This window comes from Corvus brachyrhynchos, unplaced genomic scaffold (assembly GCF_000691975.1).
Source record: "Corvus brachyrhynchos isolate BGI_N302 unplaced genomic scaffold, ASM69197v1 scaffold69, whole genome shotgun sequence".
Classification (NCBI taxonomy): Eukaryota; Metazoa; Chordata; class Aves; order Passeriformes; family Corvidae; genus Corvus; species Corvus brachyrhynchos.
In genome coordinates this window covers 994,013-1,013,603 of record NW_008240228.1, presented here as the reverse complement: position 1 = coordinate 1,013,603, position 19,591 = coordinate 994,013, and the positions used below count along the sequence as shown (strand labels likewise).

Genomic DNA, 19,591 nt, shown 5'->3' with positions numbered 1-19,591 from the left:
CAATCAGGTTTTTAGCACTTAGCAGAAGACGGTTTCATCCGTTTGAAGATGTTATCTGCCTCCCCACTTGGGGATGCATGACTTCAGGAAATACTTAACACCTTATGAAACCAATAATGGCCTTAATACAGAAAGGCCTGCCCTTGTTTCTGCTGTTGCTTCAAGGACCATCTCGGGGTGAGGGAGTTTCCCAGTCTCCCTGCATCGCAGTGGGCACTGCGTGGTCGGTGGGAGCACTGAGTGCCATGGGTTGCCCAAATGTGAACCTGTAGAAAGCGACGCAGCTCCTGCTGCGACCAGGTGATGTGAATCTCTTGAAAACGCATCCCCCCCTCGGCTTTCCAAACCTGCTGTGGTTTAATTGCTTCAAACATGCTGCAGGGCACAGCTCTAACTTTGAACTAGTTAAATCTGAAATAAAATCTGAAATAAATCTTAAACGATGTTCATAAAGACCCTTTCTTATCTCTGTAAGTATTTGTTTAGCCTTTATTCTGGAGCTTATTTTACCTTTTGAGTTGATATTGTAGTTTATGTGAAGACTGTTTTTTCTAGTTGAACTCCATAGCTGCTGCTGGATTAGGGCTTTACTGTAGTTAGTATGTTCATGCATACACTACTTCCTTTACTATTTTCTATCCTTTTTCTCAAACTTTTTGCTATAATTACAGTAGATGATTTCTTGGATTGCATGTTGAGAGGGCAGAATTGCTGCTGTGCCAGCAGCCTTGTTTTATTCTTTTGCTGGCTCCTGAGGGTAATAAGATCTATGCACTCTACTAATTTTCTTGCACACTTAGCTGCAATTGCAACCTTTAGTAATTATTTTTTAATTAACTCCAAAATATTGCATGAATAATGCAAAATTTTAAAGAATGGAAAAATTAAAAAAGGTCAAAAGTAGGCATTTTTAATATTTCAAATCAGTAAGTATTATTTCTTGGAATTTTTATATAAGGCATTAGTAGCATGGTGACATTAAATGACGTGCACAATTGTGGAAGTATCAGAGTTACGTTATAAAAGAGAGTTTGGCATTTAGATGGGGATCAAATTTGTTTTCATAATGTGTATTGAGAATTTCTTAGAGCCTTCAATAAGATGCTTTCCTAATACTGAAATTTTTATTCTGCTTTACCTTTCCTAGACGTTTGCTTTTCAATTAGCAGAAGTTGACTAAACACTTTGTTTTTGCAAAACACAGTAATTCTGTCAGAAGAAAGAACTGTGTATATTTAGATATCAACTTGCAGATCAGTTGGTCTGGGCTGTGGGTGTAAAAATAGGCAGTAAATGTTTATGACCATGAGTGAAGGCAACATAAAAAGTGGTTTTTAATAAATCTCAGGTTCTGGGTTTGTTTTGTAGTGGATGGCTGCATACACCGAGCTGCCGGGCCCTGCTTAGTTGCTGAGTGTCGCAACCTGAGTGGCTGTGAGACTGGACAGGCCAAAATTACCTGTGGATACGACCTACCTGCAAAATGTAAGTCAAGCCTTTCTCAGCGTTTTTGTTTCCAGCATGTGTTGCTGGTGTGCATGGTTCATTTCCCTGTAGTCTAATTCAATAGGGTATTCATTTTACAAAATTAGCCGTGGGACTTAATTAAGCATGTTCTGCAATAATGTCTTCCCCTCAAAGCAATTCAGGCTTTTCTAAACGATTATTTCACCTATGTTATCCGATGAAAACTTGCATGTCTCTAAAATATAAAGCATCTTTCATGTTTATTTTTTGCAAGCTAAAACCTGTCCTTTCATATGCATAATAAAGGATTGGAAATGCTTTATGAAATATGAACAAAATATACATTATCATATTTAAGTTCCGCGGAGACAGTTTTTGGAAATGTTGTATATTTGATGTTCTTCATGCAGATTCCTTGATTGTGAATACTTTGAGGGCCCAGGAGATCAAAGTGATGTATTGTGTTTTTAGCTGCTACGTAGTGTCTGATTGGCAATTACTGCAAAGGCATCTGTCACACTTTAGCTTTTGACGGAGTGCTGCTCCAGTGCTGGAATGTTTTTGCACTTTGAAAGTGGAATTGTCAAAAGTTTTCCTCCTCTTTCAGATAGGAAAATGGTTATTTGACTGTGTTGTGTAGATGTTGAGTTTGTCTTGGAGAACACTAACATGTTGACAGCACATTGGTTGGCCAGTCTATTATGTGAGAATATAAAGTAGGAAATCTTTGCAAATTAGGATCTTACGGACTAGTATATTAAGACATGAAGATACAAATAGCAAGAAAGCATTGCAGACTCCATATAACTAGAATTCAAGCTCTCTTTTTTTTTCTTTTTTTTTGGATGTGCAGGCTGCAGCAGGAACATGGCTCATTCAAAAATATTAGATCTCTCTTAACTGTCATGTAAAATCAAATGCTGGCTGCAGTAGCAGGTATCTCTCTAGGCTCCTGTAGCCCGTAGTGTCTTAGGTAGACAAGAAAACTGTTTTAAGAAAACTGGTTTCCCAGTCGTTTTTTGCGCTTTCTGTGATGATAATGTTGATGAGAGCTTCCAGTTATTTCCTTGACAGTGGTAATTTCCATGTGTGGGAAATCTTTGCTATATTTTATACACAGTTTTACCACATGATAATGGTCATTTGTGAAAGGCTAATTTGACTAGGGGTCAGGGAAATTGTTGAAGAAGATTCAACGTGGTTAGTTAGGATGGGTTTGTACATGGCCCGAATCTTCACCGGATTCCCATAAAAGGGAAGGGATTGTTGGGTAACACATTGTAATTTATTCTGCTGGGGATGTTTGATGTTTAATTCTTCCCCTTTAACCAGAAAATATCTCTGGAGGGACAGAAAAGCTGCTCATCAGTGGGTGCATAATTCCTCCCATGTATTTTAGAGGGAGAAATTAAATACAAGGTATCAAAGCAACTGATGTATGATTAGAAAGAGGAAGGGTCATGCCTTAGGTGTGACCTCCCTTTAAATCTTGCAGCAGTTCAAGGGGTTGCTTAAATTAGGTTTGAAAAACGGGATCCTGTTTGAAGGCTGTAGTAAAGTCTTTGTTCTTCATGTAGGAATTATAAATAAAACAACAAGAAAACCCATTATCACTTGAAGTTGGAAATAAAACCTGTAACCAGGCATGGGGAAAAGTCAATATTCTTCTTAATCAGTATTCTTAGAAATTGAAATTGCATCAAAGCCATGTCTATTTGTATTTGATAGTGCATCAACATGAGAGGGGGAAGGATGCCATTTACAGCAACACGCACAGGGAGAGAAACATACAATTTACATGCAGAGGCTGAGAATTAAAAACTCTTGATTTCTTAGCTTTTTTCCTTAAAATTTATTTGTGTTCTCACCAACTGTTGTTTTCTTTACTTTTGCCTTTACAAGCTTTAGGTTATAGGCTCATTAAATTATTAAACCATTCATCTGAAAGTGATCAAGCAATCAAGACTGGTTTCATATTTTAGAGAGCTATAGAGCTACTGGATATCTTTTGTCATTCTCTGTCCCTTTGTCTTAACAGTATGAGAGTTTAACTGTGGGAACTATTTTGCATTTGACTTCTGTGAGGAAAGCAGCACTGTGACAGGAGGTCCAGACTTTCCCATCCAGATCTGCTGCGAGGCAAGGCTGTGTGCCAGCAATTTGCTGAAGGTTATGGTTGACTGCTAACTTCCAACTTTCACAAGGAGTTTGCTTTTCATTGATCTGTTTGTGTATAGGAGACCAACTACAATAATCAAGTAACACTTTTTTTGAGAAGTGAAGTGTTTATTCTGTTGTCTCTGTTCTTCTTGTGACTGTAGTTGGACAAACAAAGTTAATGTAAAATGCATTCCTTAACATGATGAATTGTTGTGTTTGGGTAGGGGTTTTTTTGTTATTTAGCAGAATTGTAACATGTTACAATTGTATTTCCTACCCCTGGGATTTTCCCATCTCAGGTTCTTGATCCTGAGATGCTTTTCTTGGAAACAATTTGCTGAATTCAGCAAAGCTGCTCTGGGACGCAGCAGCCTGTGTGTACTGTATGATGCAGGACTTGGGCTTCAGCAAGGACTCCATATTAAAAAAGGTTTAATATTCAAAGATAATTTGTTTAATATTTTGCTTTGTTTCATAAATGACTTGGAGGAAGCTGGGATTAAGTTTGGCACTAAAGGGAAGGTTATGCTCTGTTAGGAAGCTAGTAGTTGGTAGATAAAAACCACTCTGGCCATCTCCTTTTCCATCTATTGTATTTTTATTGAGTACTTTGCTATATTTACTTAGGTTAAGTAAGAACAGGTCTGACAAATAACTTCTTCATAGAGGGAAAATTGAAAAATAATATCTGACTGAAAAATGCAAAGATTTAGGGTATAGGCTGGCTTTCTGTCATTTGTTCTTGGAGCATCTGAGTCAGAAATCAGTTTGTGAAATACACAAGTAACAGCAAATGCTCAGGGAGAAAATACATAAAATAGTTCATAATTTTCCTCAGTTCTTTATCGTAATAATGTGAACACACCAAGATTAACATGTCTGTGGCCTGGAGATGCTTCTTTATGAACTTCTCAAGATATACACTTTTTTACACCAAAAAGTATTCTGTTTGAAAAAGTCAAATTGAGTTTTCTAATTACCACTAAATGTAACATTCAGTACAGTTTTACAGAAATCAGTGTAATCACCATCTGCCTCCTGTGCTGCAAAAGCCTACACAAAGCCCCCCCAAATGCCAACCAAGTTATTTGCTGAATACATAATTTGGTTGATGTCATCTATTGTTGTTTTTCAGCAAACACCTATGCAGATGCTCAAGTTTCCATCGTGCTCTGGAGGGCTGAAAAAGGCCGTGCCTTTTGCTCTGAGATAGCTTCCTTTAATGCGGTCCCAGACCAATCATCAATTATTTAACTTCTGTACTTCATATTGTTGTTCCTTTTAAAGAACAGTTCATTCTAAATATTGTACAACTGATCTTTAAACATTGAGCAGTACTCTGATACTGACATGCTTTAAATAACAGATGAACGGTATCTGTTTAAAGCTCTACAAATGCTTGTTTTCTTTCTCGTTTGATTAATAGTCTCAGTTGGCTCTACTGGCAGAAAATGGGCTGGATGTAAATTGTGTTTACGGCTGGAACGAGGTGTCCATAACAGCTTTGTGGATTGTTATCTGCTTGCAGAGGTTCACTATGAAAAAAGACCCTGTCAGGACACATTAGAAAGCAGAGTCCCATTCTGCCTGGTGTTTAACAGGCCTAAAAACAATTGAAAACCAGCACAGGTATGTGGTACCCTGACCTAGGCAGGAAAGGACCCCCAAATGAACTTTTTTTCTATTGTTACCAAGTCTAGTAACAATTTCTTTCTTTTTCTGAAAAATGTCTGATAATAAAACCCCTAAACCTAGGAAAATAAAATCTTACAGCCTCTAATATGGGATAGAACCAGCTATCAGTAAATCTGAAAGGTGGACTTTTGGTGGAGACACCTTGCTAGGCAGTTTCTAATACAATGGTTTATGTTCATAATAAATCTATAATATTTAGAATAAATTTTTCTGTTTGCTTGACATTTTTAGTACTTTAAGCACTGTGCCTGAGTAAATAGCATATATAGCATATATAGCAAGTCTTCTGGTCCAAGATCAGCCTAGAGTAATAATGTGAATGTGCTCTCAGAGACAGTTCCTGCTGTGAAATAAGCTGTTAGGAGAAGTGCTAGTATTAAACACAGTAGGAGGAATCAGCTTTTAAATTTGTTTAATCAGATTAAAAAGTGGAGATTAAAAAGTACAGATTAAGAAGTGTGCTTCTGCTATGTAGACATAATTTCCAGTCTTTAAAAGATGAATATTTGCAGGGTATTATTTTAAAGTAAGGCTGTAAGGGTACTGATTTTTAAATCTCTCCTCATTTTCTTGGAGATCAGTTGCAGAGCTGTAATTAAAAGGTTGATATATGGAGAAATGGGACTCCAAAACTCTACTGCATTACAAAACTGACCAGTTGGAAAAACGGGTATAATGTTTAAGGATATTTTTCAGATTTCCAGGATTCCACCAGGAAATTTGTTTACTTATTTTTATTACCTTGTTTATAAAATAATGCATAAGTTTTGCTTCAAATGATCCTAAATTTCTGATATGTGAGGGTTGAAGAGTTGCTTTCCTCTGCATGGTTCTGATGGTTGTTCAGTTTGCTACCTCCCTGTTTATTCTGGCAAGAGTAAGTCTGGGAACTGAAAGGGAGGTACAAAAGCGAACAATATGTGGATGAGACAGGATTGCTTAGAGAAGACTGACTTGGCTACTAACTCAGTTGGTCAAGATCCTTGATTTTCTCCCACAATTGATGTATACTTGGCTGAGGTCTGATGAAATTTCAGTTAAAAAGGTACAGCCTAAGGTGACACAATCATTAATAGAATATAAACTCATAAATGTTGGGACAGTTTTCCAGGAAGGATGTATTTCTAGTCTTTATCTTAGTTGAGTAGCCTCACATTATTGTCAGCCTTGTGCCCAAACTGCATGACACCTCCTGGGGAAAAAAAAATGTAGCTGGAAAAACACAAGGATTTCCTGAACCAGCCCTGAGCTGCAGCAGCTCTTTGCCATCCCTTTAAATCTTTATCATTGCTTATACATTTAAAACCAATTTGAAAATTAAGCAAAGCAAGTTAATACTAATCAAAGGTCCAAGACCCGTTTTTCTTGAGGGGTATATTTCTTTTTCAGGTTCTTTTGGGAAAGGCTTTCTTTATAGTTAACAAAACCACTTACCACATATTTATGTGTTTTTCTTCTGAGTGGTTTCTGGGTTTCAAAGGTGTTTTTTTATAAGATCCTATTATGTATTTTATGACCATTTTGAAAATAAGTGCAGTCATGTCTTTATTGTGTTTTAATTTGATCTAATTGGCTCCAGTCATCTTAATGACCTGCTGTATTCACCATGAACACTCACATGCATTGCCTATGCTGTTAATGTGTTGGAAGGGAAATATTAATGATTACTTCTTTGGTCCTAAAACCTCCTTAGATTTTAGAGACGGTTTTATTGTAAAGCTTTATGACTTGTCTCTTCCTTACCTACATCCTCACACCCCACACACATAAGAAAAGGGAGAAGTTAGGACTCCTGGGGGTGATGGGGAATGCATTGATCAACTTCAGCTAAAAAAGTTCAAACATCTTCTCTTCCAAGTCTGTGCAGGGTCTGTCATCAGTTTGGGAAGAAAAGGGACCAGTGGTGTAGCTACCAGAGGTTATGAATCAGCAAGAATTGTCCATCACAAGAATATATGGTCTTTGTCCTTGGATTTGAGCCTAGCTCATAGACATTTTTTTAATGGATAGATTCTTTAAAATTTAATTTGTGTATGGACCCAAGCGTGTGTTTGTCAGTGTTCTCTGCAGAGTCGTGCTGTGGTTAACTCATGGCATGCTCTGCTGGAAGCTGTCGTTTCACATCTAATTGTTTGGTTACAAATGTATGTGTTGTGGCTAAAGGAAATGTTTTACCATCGATCCTCACTGTTAAATCTAAATCCTTCTCTTCTGGGCATCCCTTGTTACAATCTGAACTCCAGGACAGAAGTGGGCACTGAGAAATTTTAGAGGAGCCCCGAGCCATTTGCTCAGTAATTGCGTCTACCATTGGCATATAACGTGTGTGTTAATATGCTGTAATAGCAGGCGGTAGAAACCCGATGCCATCAATTTCCCTCCCTGGCCTTATTTCTGTAATTCTGGACAGCTGCATTTTCTGCAAAGGTCTAATTCTCAGTGTTGCTGAAAGCAGTCACAGAACTGCGTTTGCAAGGTGGTGTGTTGGGGACAGCAGCCCGCACTGTTTATCACAGTTACTTGGCATCAGCATCTAGCATTGTCTGGAAACCCCCTTGATGGAACAGAAAGTGAGTTACAAGGTGTAAACACTTTCCTAATGCTTAATTCATGTGTAAGGTATTTAAAATGTCTCCTAATTAGGTGCAAAATAGTTTGTGCTGGAATATGCCTTTCCACACTGGTGGCATAGAGTCATTCCTCAGGTATGTTGGCTCTGGAGCAGGGCGTTGTGCCCCTTAAGGCTAATATATTTAATTTCCCCTATACTTGCATATAGTTGGTCCTTTTTATTCAAATAATAATAAAAAGAAGAAAAAGTCTAATGCATGGCAGAAAAAAAAAATTCTCATCACTACAGTCAGCTGATAAGGAGAAGGGGTTGGAATGGGTTAGAATGGAGATATTCATACTCCTTTAAGTGCAGTGGAACTCTAATAAGTTCCCTCAGTAGCCAAAGCCAATGCTCAGTACTTGAAAATTAATCTTTGATGCATGAGATTTTGTCTGCCTGAATTTTGCTTGTCTCATTTTAAATGGTGATAGAAATTGCTTACTGTAGTAAAACACAACATTAACCTCATAGTGTGTTGGCACTTTGTGATTTATGCTGGATAAGTCTCTGAAAAATATGCAGCCTGTCTCCCAAACCTGGATTTAGCTTATAAAGTGTGTTGGCACAGGCTTGGAGCTTGAATTAGAACACTAACTGCTGATCCTCCATCTCCCTAGGGTAGCAAAAAGGTTTAAAATTGGAGCCTCTCAGAGGTCATTACCTTCATATCAGTTCTTCAGATTAATAATAATTATATGATTGTAGCTTGAATGTTTTAAAAACAGTACAGCCTAATTTTCTGTCTTGAAAGCAAAGAATAGGATTCCTTTTTGTGCTGAATCTGCACATTACACAGCCAAAAATACGAGGAATTATTTGCAAATGGAAGTCATCAGATCATAAGTAATAAATAAGGATTTTCTTTCTACTATTCTGAAATAAAGCAGAAAGAATAATACGAACCTGAAAGGTACTCTTGATTTTTTTGGAGTTCTTCATTCACCCACAAACCTCACTGTTGAGGTTTAAAGCTGCTAATTTGATTTTGGGGTCTTTTTTCTGATTATATTTTGAAGGAATAATACAGATGAAAAAGCAGGACTGTTTTGTGAGGACTTCTTTACCTGTAATGTGATTGCTTTAGACCAGGCTTAAGTAGAAAGGATGAGAAGGTTATGTAAAATGGTTTTTAAAAGATCTTTGTTTCACCCAGCAGAGGAATTTGGAGGCTGTTCCACATAATAATGTTTTGATCTATGTACTTAGGGGTTTTTTTGGTGAAAACTAAGGTCAAACATTTGAAACATTTCTCTTCAGGAAGAAAACAGCAGAGACTATGGGGTGTAAATAAGGTTTTAATTGCTGTAGGAAGGAATCTAAATACTGATTAATCCGATAGTAAAAAGAAATAAAGTTGGTATTATTTTACATGTTGAAGATGCTGTTTCACCGCTGGTGAAAAGTGAACACAATCCAGGATGTTTTACCTTCAGGTATGGGGATGAAATTCACGTGGATTTTTGTTGTTGTTGCTGTTCAGCACTAGAAATTAGTTCCCGCTTTATTTGAGATTTCTGATAGCATCCCCCTTTTCTTAATTCTGCCTTCACACAGATTGTTTTTTTTTAAAGTTTCATTTGACTTGTCACGCAAGTTGAAGAACATACACTAGGGTTTGGGGGTTTTTTTCATTTCTTATAGTTCTCAGATTAATTTCTTCCTTTTTTGGTGTTTGTGAGTTTTCGATGATGTTTATGAAGATTCTTGAGCTGCTGTCAGTGATTTTGTACCTTTTTCAAACATAAAAAGAGTCAAAGCAGGTGATGGAGGGGACACATTTACATTACTGTATATCTGTAGCTCTGTGCAAGCTACTCAGGGTTGCAGATTATTTACACCATTGCATGGCTTGCAAGTGTTGTACCATTTATTCTTTTCTGAATAGGTGGCAATATCTTTTAGATTAATTAGCTGATAAGAAAAAATATTTTCTGGATGTGGTTCATTTTTGGCCATTTACAGAATACTTGGAGAAGTTTTTAATGGTTGCAGCACAAGGTTCTCAGCTTTCTGAACTTGGACTGAACTTTCACTGCTGGGAATACAGAGGAGCTTTGAAATCCATCATCTGCAGGGCACAGCAGTCACTCTGATCTGGGCTTTAGACCTTTCTGGATGTCTTTAAATGTTAACAGAAAACCCAAACTGTGACTTAAAAGACTCAGCAGTACTCCAAGAGACTGATAATAGTTCTAGGACCAAGTTTAGGAGGAAACTGTATTCATGAGAGATGTGAAACGCTCAGCATAAAGTTTTTATGGCTGTTTCTGCCCCTGTGTTGGTTTGTAGGTGAGTATAATTTGTATAATTTATGCAGTAAGAAGGTAGAAGAAATTATTAATTAAACAACTGTGACGAACTTTGAATTACGTCTTCTTACATACTCTTGCTCAGCTTTTTGTCATGATACAAATCTCTCTTCTGGCTCCTTGGGAAAGTGGGTTTTACTGAATTCCCTTTAACACAGTGGTCTGAATTCTGTATTTCCTAGTGATATGTCAGAGAAATGGACAGAGAAATGTCTGACCACCTTTATGTTTCAACATGACAATGTGTTTGAGCATCACTGCACTCTTCTAAGTATGCTTCCTATTTAGTTTTTCAATAAAAGTAGCTGGTAGCTTTTCAAGGCTTATAAATAAATAAACACATAAATACATAAATGTGAAATGCTTTGCAACACTAAAAATAACCCCTTTGATATCTGATTCTATCTATGTCTGTCTGGATCACTTTTTTTTTTCAACTTTTTCGCTACACTTTCAGTATAATTTCATGCAATGTTTTCATTAGAATTAAAACGTGGGTTGATTTTGGGAGAGTAAGAATACAATAAGAATATATTTTAAATATCTCATAGTCTTCATGGGCTGTAAACAGCAGGTCATCAAGGCAAGACTGTAAACTGTTTGAAGTACCTATAAACACAACAATTTCTGTTGAAGCATTTTTGTTGTAGCAGCTGCATTATTCAATTTTAATCCTCCAACAGAACTGGGGAATCTCCACACGTGTTTATATATGACACAGGGAGGAGGAAAAAACCCCTTGATACTTTGAGAGGTGTCATGGATGCAAAATAATGTCATATAATACACTCTGATAGCTCGCAGTTTTGAAAACCACAATTCACTCAAGTAAAAGATTGCATTTATGTTGGGTGTAATCCTGTCAGAGGTGTAATCTTGTTTAAAACAACTTCCCCCCCCAATGAAGCAGAAATGGTCCCAGGGAAGACTGTTCATTTAAAATTAATTTGTTGCAATACAGCCCTATTCATGAGAAGCTGAAACTGAAGTTAATGCAAAATTGACTGCGAAGCCATGGATATTGTTGGATTTCTTTCGCTTCAGAGAGTTGAACAAAACAAATATGGAAAACAAGTCACTGTAAATCACAATCTTACACTTGCCAAAGAAAGACAATTTCTGAAAGTGAGTTTTGCCTTTGAATGTTTGGCCCCAGCCAAAGGAAGGATAAAACTGCCTCCAGAACTGTCAGATCCCTGCTTTGTGCTTGTTTTTCGCAGGACATAAAAACTCTCCTCTTGTGATTTATTGCTAAAGAGTATTTATTACCTGTCTTGCTTAGGGACTACCACTGTGTTAGCTTGGGAATAATTAGTGTAGAAGTAAAGAAAAATTGTATTATACATGTTTCCCGCATGGGGAGTTCAAACGCATCAGAGAAGAGGCAGAAGATCCACAATGGAGGTCTGAGTCTTTCAGATATATGGATGTCCTTTTGCACCTACACATCCAAGAGTCTTCTTTCTGTATGGAACTTCAGTTGGAGTATCTGGGGTTCTTTCTACATTTCCCAGATACTTTCTGTCCAGTTAATATAACTTGTAACACTTTAAGATCTCTAAAACCACAGTAAGATTTCCTTCCCCCCCCCCCCCCCCTCTGAACAATGCTTTATTTAGCTTTCCTACCAGCCGGTTGTGTCAAAAAGAGCAGTTAGTTCATGGGTCAGAGAATCTCTTGTGATCATACACAGAGGGTGAGGCTGAAAATGAGAGAGGACTTCTTTGGTCTTTTTTTTAGTAACAATATTTTAGAGGCCCAATGACCATGAATCAGAAAATCAGGGCAGCATGAATGAGTAAATCCCCTGTACAGCAGACACAACATTTCTGAAAGGAAATCCTCTAAGGTGGAACAAACCCTCACCTCATAGACGAAAGAGCTGGGGGGCTCTGACCTTTTTCACATGCTGTGATGCTGCTTGGTGTGTTGTGTTTGGCTGTAGCATATGAAGAAATTGTAGCTTCAGAGCTCGTTCCACTGCTCCTCCCAAACAGCTCAGAGCCACCCTCATGCCTGCAGGGATGCAGAATTTAAGTGCTTGTTTAGAAATAAAAAATACCTGTCTGTGTGCATAACCCACATTAGACATGTGGACTGGCATGACAACAATAGGAAGGAGAAAGTTTCCAAATCTGACTTAGGCTGACTGTCTTTAGAAGGAAAGGAACATATTTTTTTCAGTTTTTGGAATATTCTGTTCTTTAAAAGTATTCTTTGAATTAATTCCAACTGTGGAAATGACTTTTGTATCGAAGTGATACCCAGGGAGGACAAACTGAGGATGTTAGAGCAGTTTGAGTAATCCACTGAGCCGGCATAATTTGGTAATAATTTTCTGTCAGTCCTGTTCAGTGTTGGATTTGAATCAGATGTGTATAAGCAATTGCTCTGTAACCCATTATCTAATCTGCTACCTTGTAAGAATCCCATTTTATTAAATAAATGGTGATTCATATTAGATGCAGGTGTGGTAAGTCCCTGTCTTGTGATTTTTCAGCAGTCTGAGATTTTGATGTACCCCTGTAGGGTGAATGAACAGTTTCCTAGTCTGCCTAGTTTTTTAGGGGATGAATTCAGTGTTTTTAAACCTGGGAAAGCTTTAGGCAGGGCTGGTTGTACTGAGCCCTGCTCTGAAATAAATGCTTCCAAGGTGATAGTGCCCATTTGAGCCTCATGTGCAAAACATGTTTGTTCCCCTCCCATACGTTCCTCACTTTCCCATATTATCTAACCAGTCAAACATATGCCCCAGCCTATGGCAGAGGAATTCAATGTTTCTTTAAAAGAGGGCTTTGCATTTAACTATTCCTTCAGGCCCTCCTTAATACAAACCAGTGATAATGCTCATTTGAATTATTGTGTGTTTTGTTGGAGAAACTGTAACGGGGATGTGCTGTTGATGTTTGGGTAACAATGTATTTACCTCCCAGTGTTTTAAATCATAAAAGCACTTGTATTGGCTTACAGTATCTAGATGTTCAACATCAGGAGCTGTGATTTGGCTCCCAGCCCGGCATCCATTATATGTTGCACCTTTAGCCTCAAAATTGGTAAAATGGCAGGCATACAAGTAACAGTGTACAATTAACTACGGTTTCTTCTTTAAATGCTGCTCTTGGCAAGTATATCGTCCTTCTCCTACCTCTGCATTTTTCTGCTTCTTCAAGCTTTCCTTCCTCTTTCCAGCACTTCATTGTGCAGTGACTTCAACCGGTGATCTCTCAGTCTTGTTATTGTGTATTTTCATGGATATTTATTTTTCATCTGTTATGCACCTTGTTTTAATATATGCATTATAAAGATCATTTCTTTTTTTCTTACATGAGGTGTGCTATGTGCCATACTCTCTTCCATACGTTCAGGGAATCCTCCTTCATTTTTACCAATCACAGCTCTTGAAACATGGCTTGTGTATCAATGATCAAACCATACCCATTTTAAAATGCATTTCTTCTTCTTCTTTCCTATCAGATATTGAGAAATGGTTGACTGCAATTTCTCAAAGTTGCAAGAACTAGTCTAAGCTTGCCTTCTGATCAAATAAAGACTTAAGACATAATGCTTTATAGCAGGCCAGACTATGATTAAACATATGGAGTTTTAACTTGTGAATACTTGACCAAATAAATGCCATAATCAACTGGAAGAGATGGCATGTGATGATTTGCTGGGTGTGAAAATCATTCTTTATTACTTTCTTTCTTACCTTATTTCTTACTTTCATGACCCGAGTTTTCATTTGCAATCAGTCTCACAATATACATAGAATCTTTTAAACTATCAGTTGTTTGGGTTTTTTTGAAGAAATTGTGGCTTTCTAGATGGTTGTGTTTTAGGTTTTCATGGGGAATTACGTGTTCCATTGGTGAGTTGGGCAAATATTTTTTTATCTTGCCTACTGTGACATCACTCATGGCTAGTTCCTATTAAAAGTATCTTGAGACTTTGGTAAAAATCATGCTTTTCTCCCTTTTTAAAGGATCATTGTTTTGTAAAGCTAGAGAGACTTCTTTGTTTCTTAGCTTTTGGCCTCAAACAGAATGCATTTCTTTAGCTTTAAAAGGCAAGGTTTCTGTTTAACCACGGATTGTGAGATCCCTTCTTTTGTACATTTATGTTTGAAGGTATTCATTTGAGGGTAATTCCAAGTAAAAAGGAAGTCTCTTGTTCCACACTGGATGTCTGCAGGTGTTCTAATCTCCTGCTATATTACTGTCTGGGAGATTTCACCTTCATGTTTAGGGAGTTCATTCGGGCTAATCAGGAATGGCAGCTCTGTGCAAATGAGATTGTAAATGAAGCTTGGAAGTGGAATTTATTTTAAAGAAAATGTTTGGATTAAAGAGGCTGTGTTATATTTATCTTTCTAATTTCCTCTTCCTGAACACCCTTAACATTTTCATATTTTCTTTTATTAAAAATTTTGAAAATCAAAGAAATTAAGGTGGATCATTAATATAAACTGCTGTTTTTTTCCTGAGTATCTGTCATACTTAATGCATTCAGAACATAATTGTACTGTATGGAGAATTGAGTCCTAAAAAACCGGCTGAGAAAGAGACAAGTAAATTGGTTTTCCTTCTTCATTTTGAAATGTTTTCTTGAGAACAATGTTCTGCAGCAAAGAAGGTTAAATTATGGCTCCCATTTAGGTAGCAGCTCTGTGTTTTAGGAGCAGTGAGAGATGTTATTAAATGCCATTTCTCTCTGAAGTCCTTCCTTAACTCAGTGGAGTTGGTTTGAAAACTGATAGCGCTTTGCCCTTCATAAGCAGGTAGCTTATCTTTATGTTCCTGGGGACTTGTGGAATTTATTAAATCCTTTAAGGAATAAAAATGGCATATACTCTATAGGCACAGATTTTTATCTATTTCTTTTTACTTTATTGACGTTCCATGCGCATGCAAGGTCAGTGATGTCTCTGGTGCTGCCTGTGCTGGCAGAGCTGTGCTGTTCTCACAAGCGCTCCTGGTTCTCTTCCTTCAAGTTTCTACTTGACTAACGAAATGTTTGCATTGCTCTTTTGCCCAGTTCCTAACAATTCCCTGAGGAGCTCTTTTCACTTTCTGTAGAGCATTTGCATTTTATCTTTGTAAGAGAGGAGTTTTGGCATCAATCTTTTTTCTACCCTAATGTAAAAGCCTTCAAAATACTTGGAACAATAATTGTTACATATCAGAAGATTAACTAGACCAGAGAACAATAAAACTTAGTGAAGTAGGAATCATCAAGTGATGTGGAATGAATTTTGAAGCTTCTGTCAGTTTTGTGCGAGCTTTAATTTTACATCCCTATATGTTTCAGATTACTTGACAATCGCAAGCTAATAGTAGGGTGTACTTTTTCTACTTAGAGAAGGGAATGGAACAATTAAAAAAAAAAAAAAGTAGTTTCTTGCTTGAGAGGAGGAATGGTGCTTGCTGTTTGAGAATTTCTATGAGAAAAAGTTCAGTTTGCCCTCTGTTGAAGTTGTCATTTCAGCAATCTGAACAAAGTGGTGGCGGAGAATTTTTGCTTGTAAAGCCTTTTGGGGAGCTTAATGTAGTTTTCAAGTTTTCCTGTGACATCTAACAACAATTGGTTAGGTTGTGGCAGTGTCACAATCCAAATTTATGCATCAGAGATTGGTTTTCTTACCTTGGCTTGTGCCCTTTCTGTTAAAATGGTTGCTGTAGAGTTAAATGTGCTGGCTGTGTAAATCTGTTTCCATATTGTGGGTAGCACTGAGTGTGTATATTCATGTAGCATATGGTCGTGTTCTTCAAACAAGGGAAATCTAAAAAGAAGGAATTTCTCGAATACATAAATGAGCACAGATCTTTCTGGAGGACAGCAGTTTCTTGACAGTAAAATAATTTTACAATTTTTTTTCTTCTCATTTTTTCTGGGCTTTCCCAGGCATGGTTAATGCATGTATGTAATTCCAAAACAATGGAAAGAATAACATTCTGGGATGTCCTTCTGAACAAAAGAAATGCAAAGCTGGAATGCTGAAATTAAGGCTAGAATAGCTGGGAAGAAAGTTTGTTAAGAGATGTATAATTTTGAAGGTATTAATTCTTTGCAGCCCGAGCTGTCATGTTTCAGACTGCTTCCTGCAGCAGAATATCAGAAGTTACCAATTCAGATTGTCAACACAGAGTAAACAGTCAAAATAAATTAAAATTGCCCTCTGTGATTTGTTGTCCCGAGGAATTTGAAAGGAAGTGGTGTTATTGAGATATGTTATTTTCTCAGCAGGGAAAGCAAATGTGCCTTCCTAAGACTTATCTGTCACTTCCTAAATACCTTATTCAAAACCATGCATATATTTTCATTTGTTTGTAATAGGCATAGAAGTGGGGAGTCTCCATTCATTCCTACTGCTCTCAACATAATATTTAACAAGGTTGACAGGTCTTGTAATTTGTTTGCTGCTTCTATTCTTTCATTTCTTTTTCTTCAGTTCACAAAAGAGCTGTATTCCAACTCCTGTCAGTTTTTGTGTGCTAAACTCACTTCATGTGAACCTACATTTAAATCTCAAATCTTCTGCTCTGAATTAAAAGGTGACTGCACTTACATGAATAGATTTTGGGGATGAAAATAATAAGCTTCAGGAGCTTAAAATTTCATTGCTGAGTCTGTTAATACGTACTAATTCTAACCACTCCTGTGCTGGTTTAAGATCTTACTAGGAGCCTTTTCAGAGAGATTGCAGAATGAGTGCATGGGTACTAGGCACATGGGAAAGTCTGGCCATTAAATAATTCTTCAGATTAAAAAAAAAATCAAAAAGGCACTGGGTAGCCTGAAGACTTTTGCTTGAAATGTGCCTGGGGTTGAAAATTCATTCCAGCAGTCTGATTGCTGCAAGCATCCAAATGCCTTAAGAAAAGGTTGCAGCTACTTTATGGGGTGCACTGCTTGATGGAAGATGCTGCTGTCAAATCTCCAAGTATGCATTTGCATTGCCTGGAAGTGTCACCCTGGCTGTACAAACTTAAATTAAAGTCTTAAAGTATTATGTTACGGAGGGGAGGGAACAGAGGAGAAGAGGAATTTAGAACTTTGAGGAGAAGAGGAATTAGAACTTTGACCAAATACAGGATTTAGGCCAAAAGGCCTCTTAGCTCCCTGCCATTTTCCTTGTTAAAATTCAGTGTGATGAGAAAGGAAGAGGAATAATTGGGTGATGAGTTGCTGCACGAAAATTCCAAGGAGGAGTTTCTATTTTGTGGCTCTGTGTCAGGAGCTTCCTTACTATGTGACTGTTTCATAAAATGAGCGGAGAAGTGGTTGACAGTGTGGGTATATTGAAGGTGACTACAGTAAACTGTCATTAAATGACCAAGATCGTTTACCCTGTGTGACTGCTCTGGCCGTGCCCTGAACACCAAATCCTGTCAGGCTCTGGGCACCTCTGGAGCTGCTAGTGGAGTAGCAAAGCCACTGCTAAAATTCCCAACTTGCTTTACAGGTTTCCTGGCACCTTTCTACAGTAGATGGAGGAAGAATGTACCAGACTTGTTGGAACAGACTGGTCTATGGAAAAAATTCTTCCGGCCATACCATGACTGGAGATAGGGTGTGTCCCGTGCAGCTTGGGAAGGGAAAGATTGTTTCCTGGGGGCAATCACCGTCCTCCTGCGGCTGCCTCTCCCCAGAGTGAGCTCAGAGGCGTGTGTAGGAGGAGACCCATTCATCATGGCCCAGGTCTGCTGTCAGAGCCTGCTCCCGTGTGTAGCTGTAAGGATCTGCCGTGGAGTTGTGTTCCTTTAATCCATTCACGCTCTGCCTGCAGAATGCAGCCTTTGTGCTTGACATCATGGTGCCCTGCTTGGTCTTGCAAGCAGAGGAGCAAGGCAGTCTTCTGTCTTCTTTGTGCCTCATTTCCTTAGCAATAATGAATGAATCCAGCATTTTAAAGTTTGGAAAGGATTTAGACCTAGCTGTGCATTCATTTTGGATTTTCTTAATTGTGATTCCTCAAGGCACAAGTTTAACACAATAAATCAGGAGGTACATATTTCCCTATCTGATTGCTAGTAATAAAATATCAAACTTAATCTTTTAGTTGTTACTAGATCAGACTTCCAGACATCTTAATGCTTGGTTCCATGTTTAGTAGATGGTTGGAAAAAAAAAAAGGACTGTTTCATGGTCCTTTGTAGGGCCAGGAGTTGGACTCTGGGATCTTTCTGGGTGCCTTCTTCCAGTTCTGCATTTCTGTCATTCTGTGATCATTAATTCAGTATTTGGGGAAAGTTAGTCCAGATTCAAGGTGTCTGTTCCAGTGCGCTTCACCTCTGAGCTGCATGATTTGCTTCTAACCAAGCATGTTGTGCAGCATGGAGGATTGTGGTATCAGAGATAACAAGGGAGAGACTACATTATGGTATTTCCCTCCCTTTTCCTTTTATGCTTTCACAAAGCAGAGGAATGTTTTCCCTTATATTTCTTGAAGGAATCAGTAAGTAACTTCAGGAAAATAAAACTATTTTCTTGGAAGACATAGGTCTTAAACCAAATACTGAAGCAATAGGTGAAAAATCTGTAGGTGAAGCTGGTTTTAATGTGGGAAGCAGAGAATGCGTATCTGAAACAGTATGCTGATGAAAAGGCATTATGTGAAACTGTCAGAAGTCATTATAATGCACTAATTAACACAATTTGCACCTTAGTTTATGCTGTTGTGTGCTAATATTTCCTCCTCTTTTGCCTATTATATTCCTTAACCTTTTCTGCAAGTATTTGGAGGCAGGCAGTGGTACTTCCCTTATTTTTCTCTTTTAAATGCTTTGTTAGAAAAACCTGTCACCTGTATAATATGGATTTTCCTCTTGATAGCAATTTAATGTGTGTGCTTGGGCTTTTGTTTTCCTAATGCTTAAAAGAGATTATAGCATAGATTGTATTTCATCCTAAGCAGATAATGTCAGATTGTAAAGGGAAAACTTTATTCTGTGCATGCAACTGATACTTTCCCTTGCTTGGGGCTTATCTCCCATATGTCATGAGCCTTTTCTGGAGAACAGAAACATAACAAATTGAAACAGCCCAATAGATCTTCATACTTCACAGGACTTCTGGAAATGCTTCAGTGTGAAATCACACTGCTTAAAATGCCATCATAGGGTTTATGCATTACCTGAGGAAATGACAGCTTAGGCAATAGGTAGGGCAGGAATTGGTTCCATGAATGAATTTCATCCAGCACACTAAATTTAGCTAATAATGCTTTAGACTGATTACCATGATCTTTACATACTTATTTTGCTGCTGCTGCTCTTCTATTCTCCCTAGCACATCTGTGTAACATGAAGTTTAATGCCTACTACAGATTTTCTGTGCTTTTCTAGGC

The 19,591-nt window shown here is 37.8% G+C and overlaps 1 protein-coding gene across 8 annotated transcripts in view; it reads left to right on the top strand.

Moving 5' to 3' along the window:
* The window catches only part of MACROD2 (MACRO domain containing 2), an 888,200-nt gene that overhangs the window by 263,146 nt on the left and 605,463 nt on the right, over window positions 1–19,591 (top strand). For all 8 annotated transcript variants that reach the window (XM_017745239.1, XM_017745241.1, XM_017745240.1 and 5 more), the window contains one exon: window positions 1,369–1,485. In XM_017745239.1, the coding sequence (XP_017600728.1) occupies window positions 1,369–1,485 (117 nt within the window). The remainder of the gene's footprint in view (window positions 1–1,368; window positions 1,486–19,591) is intronic.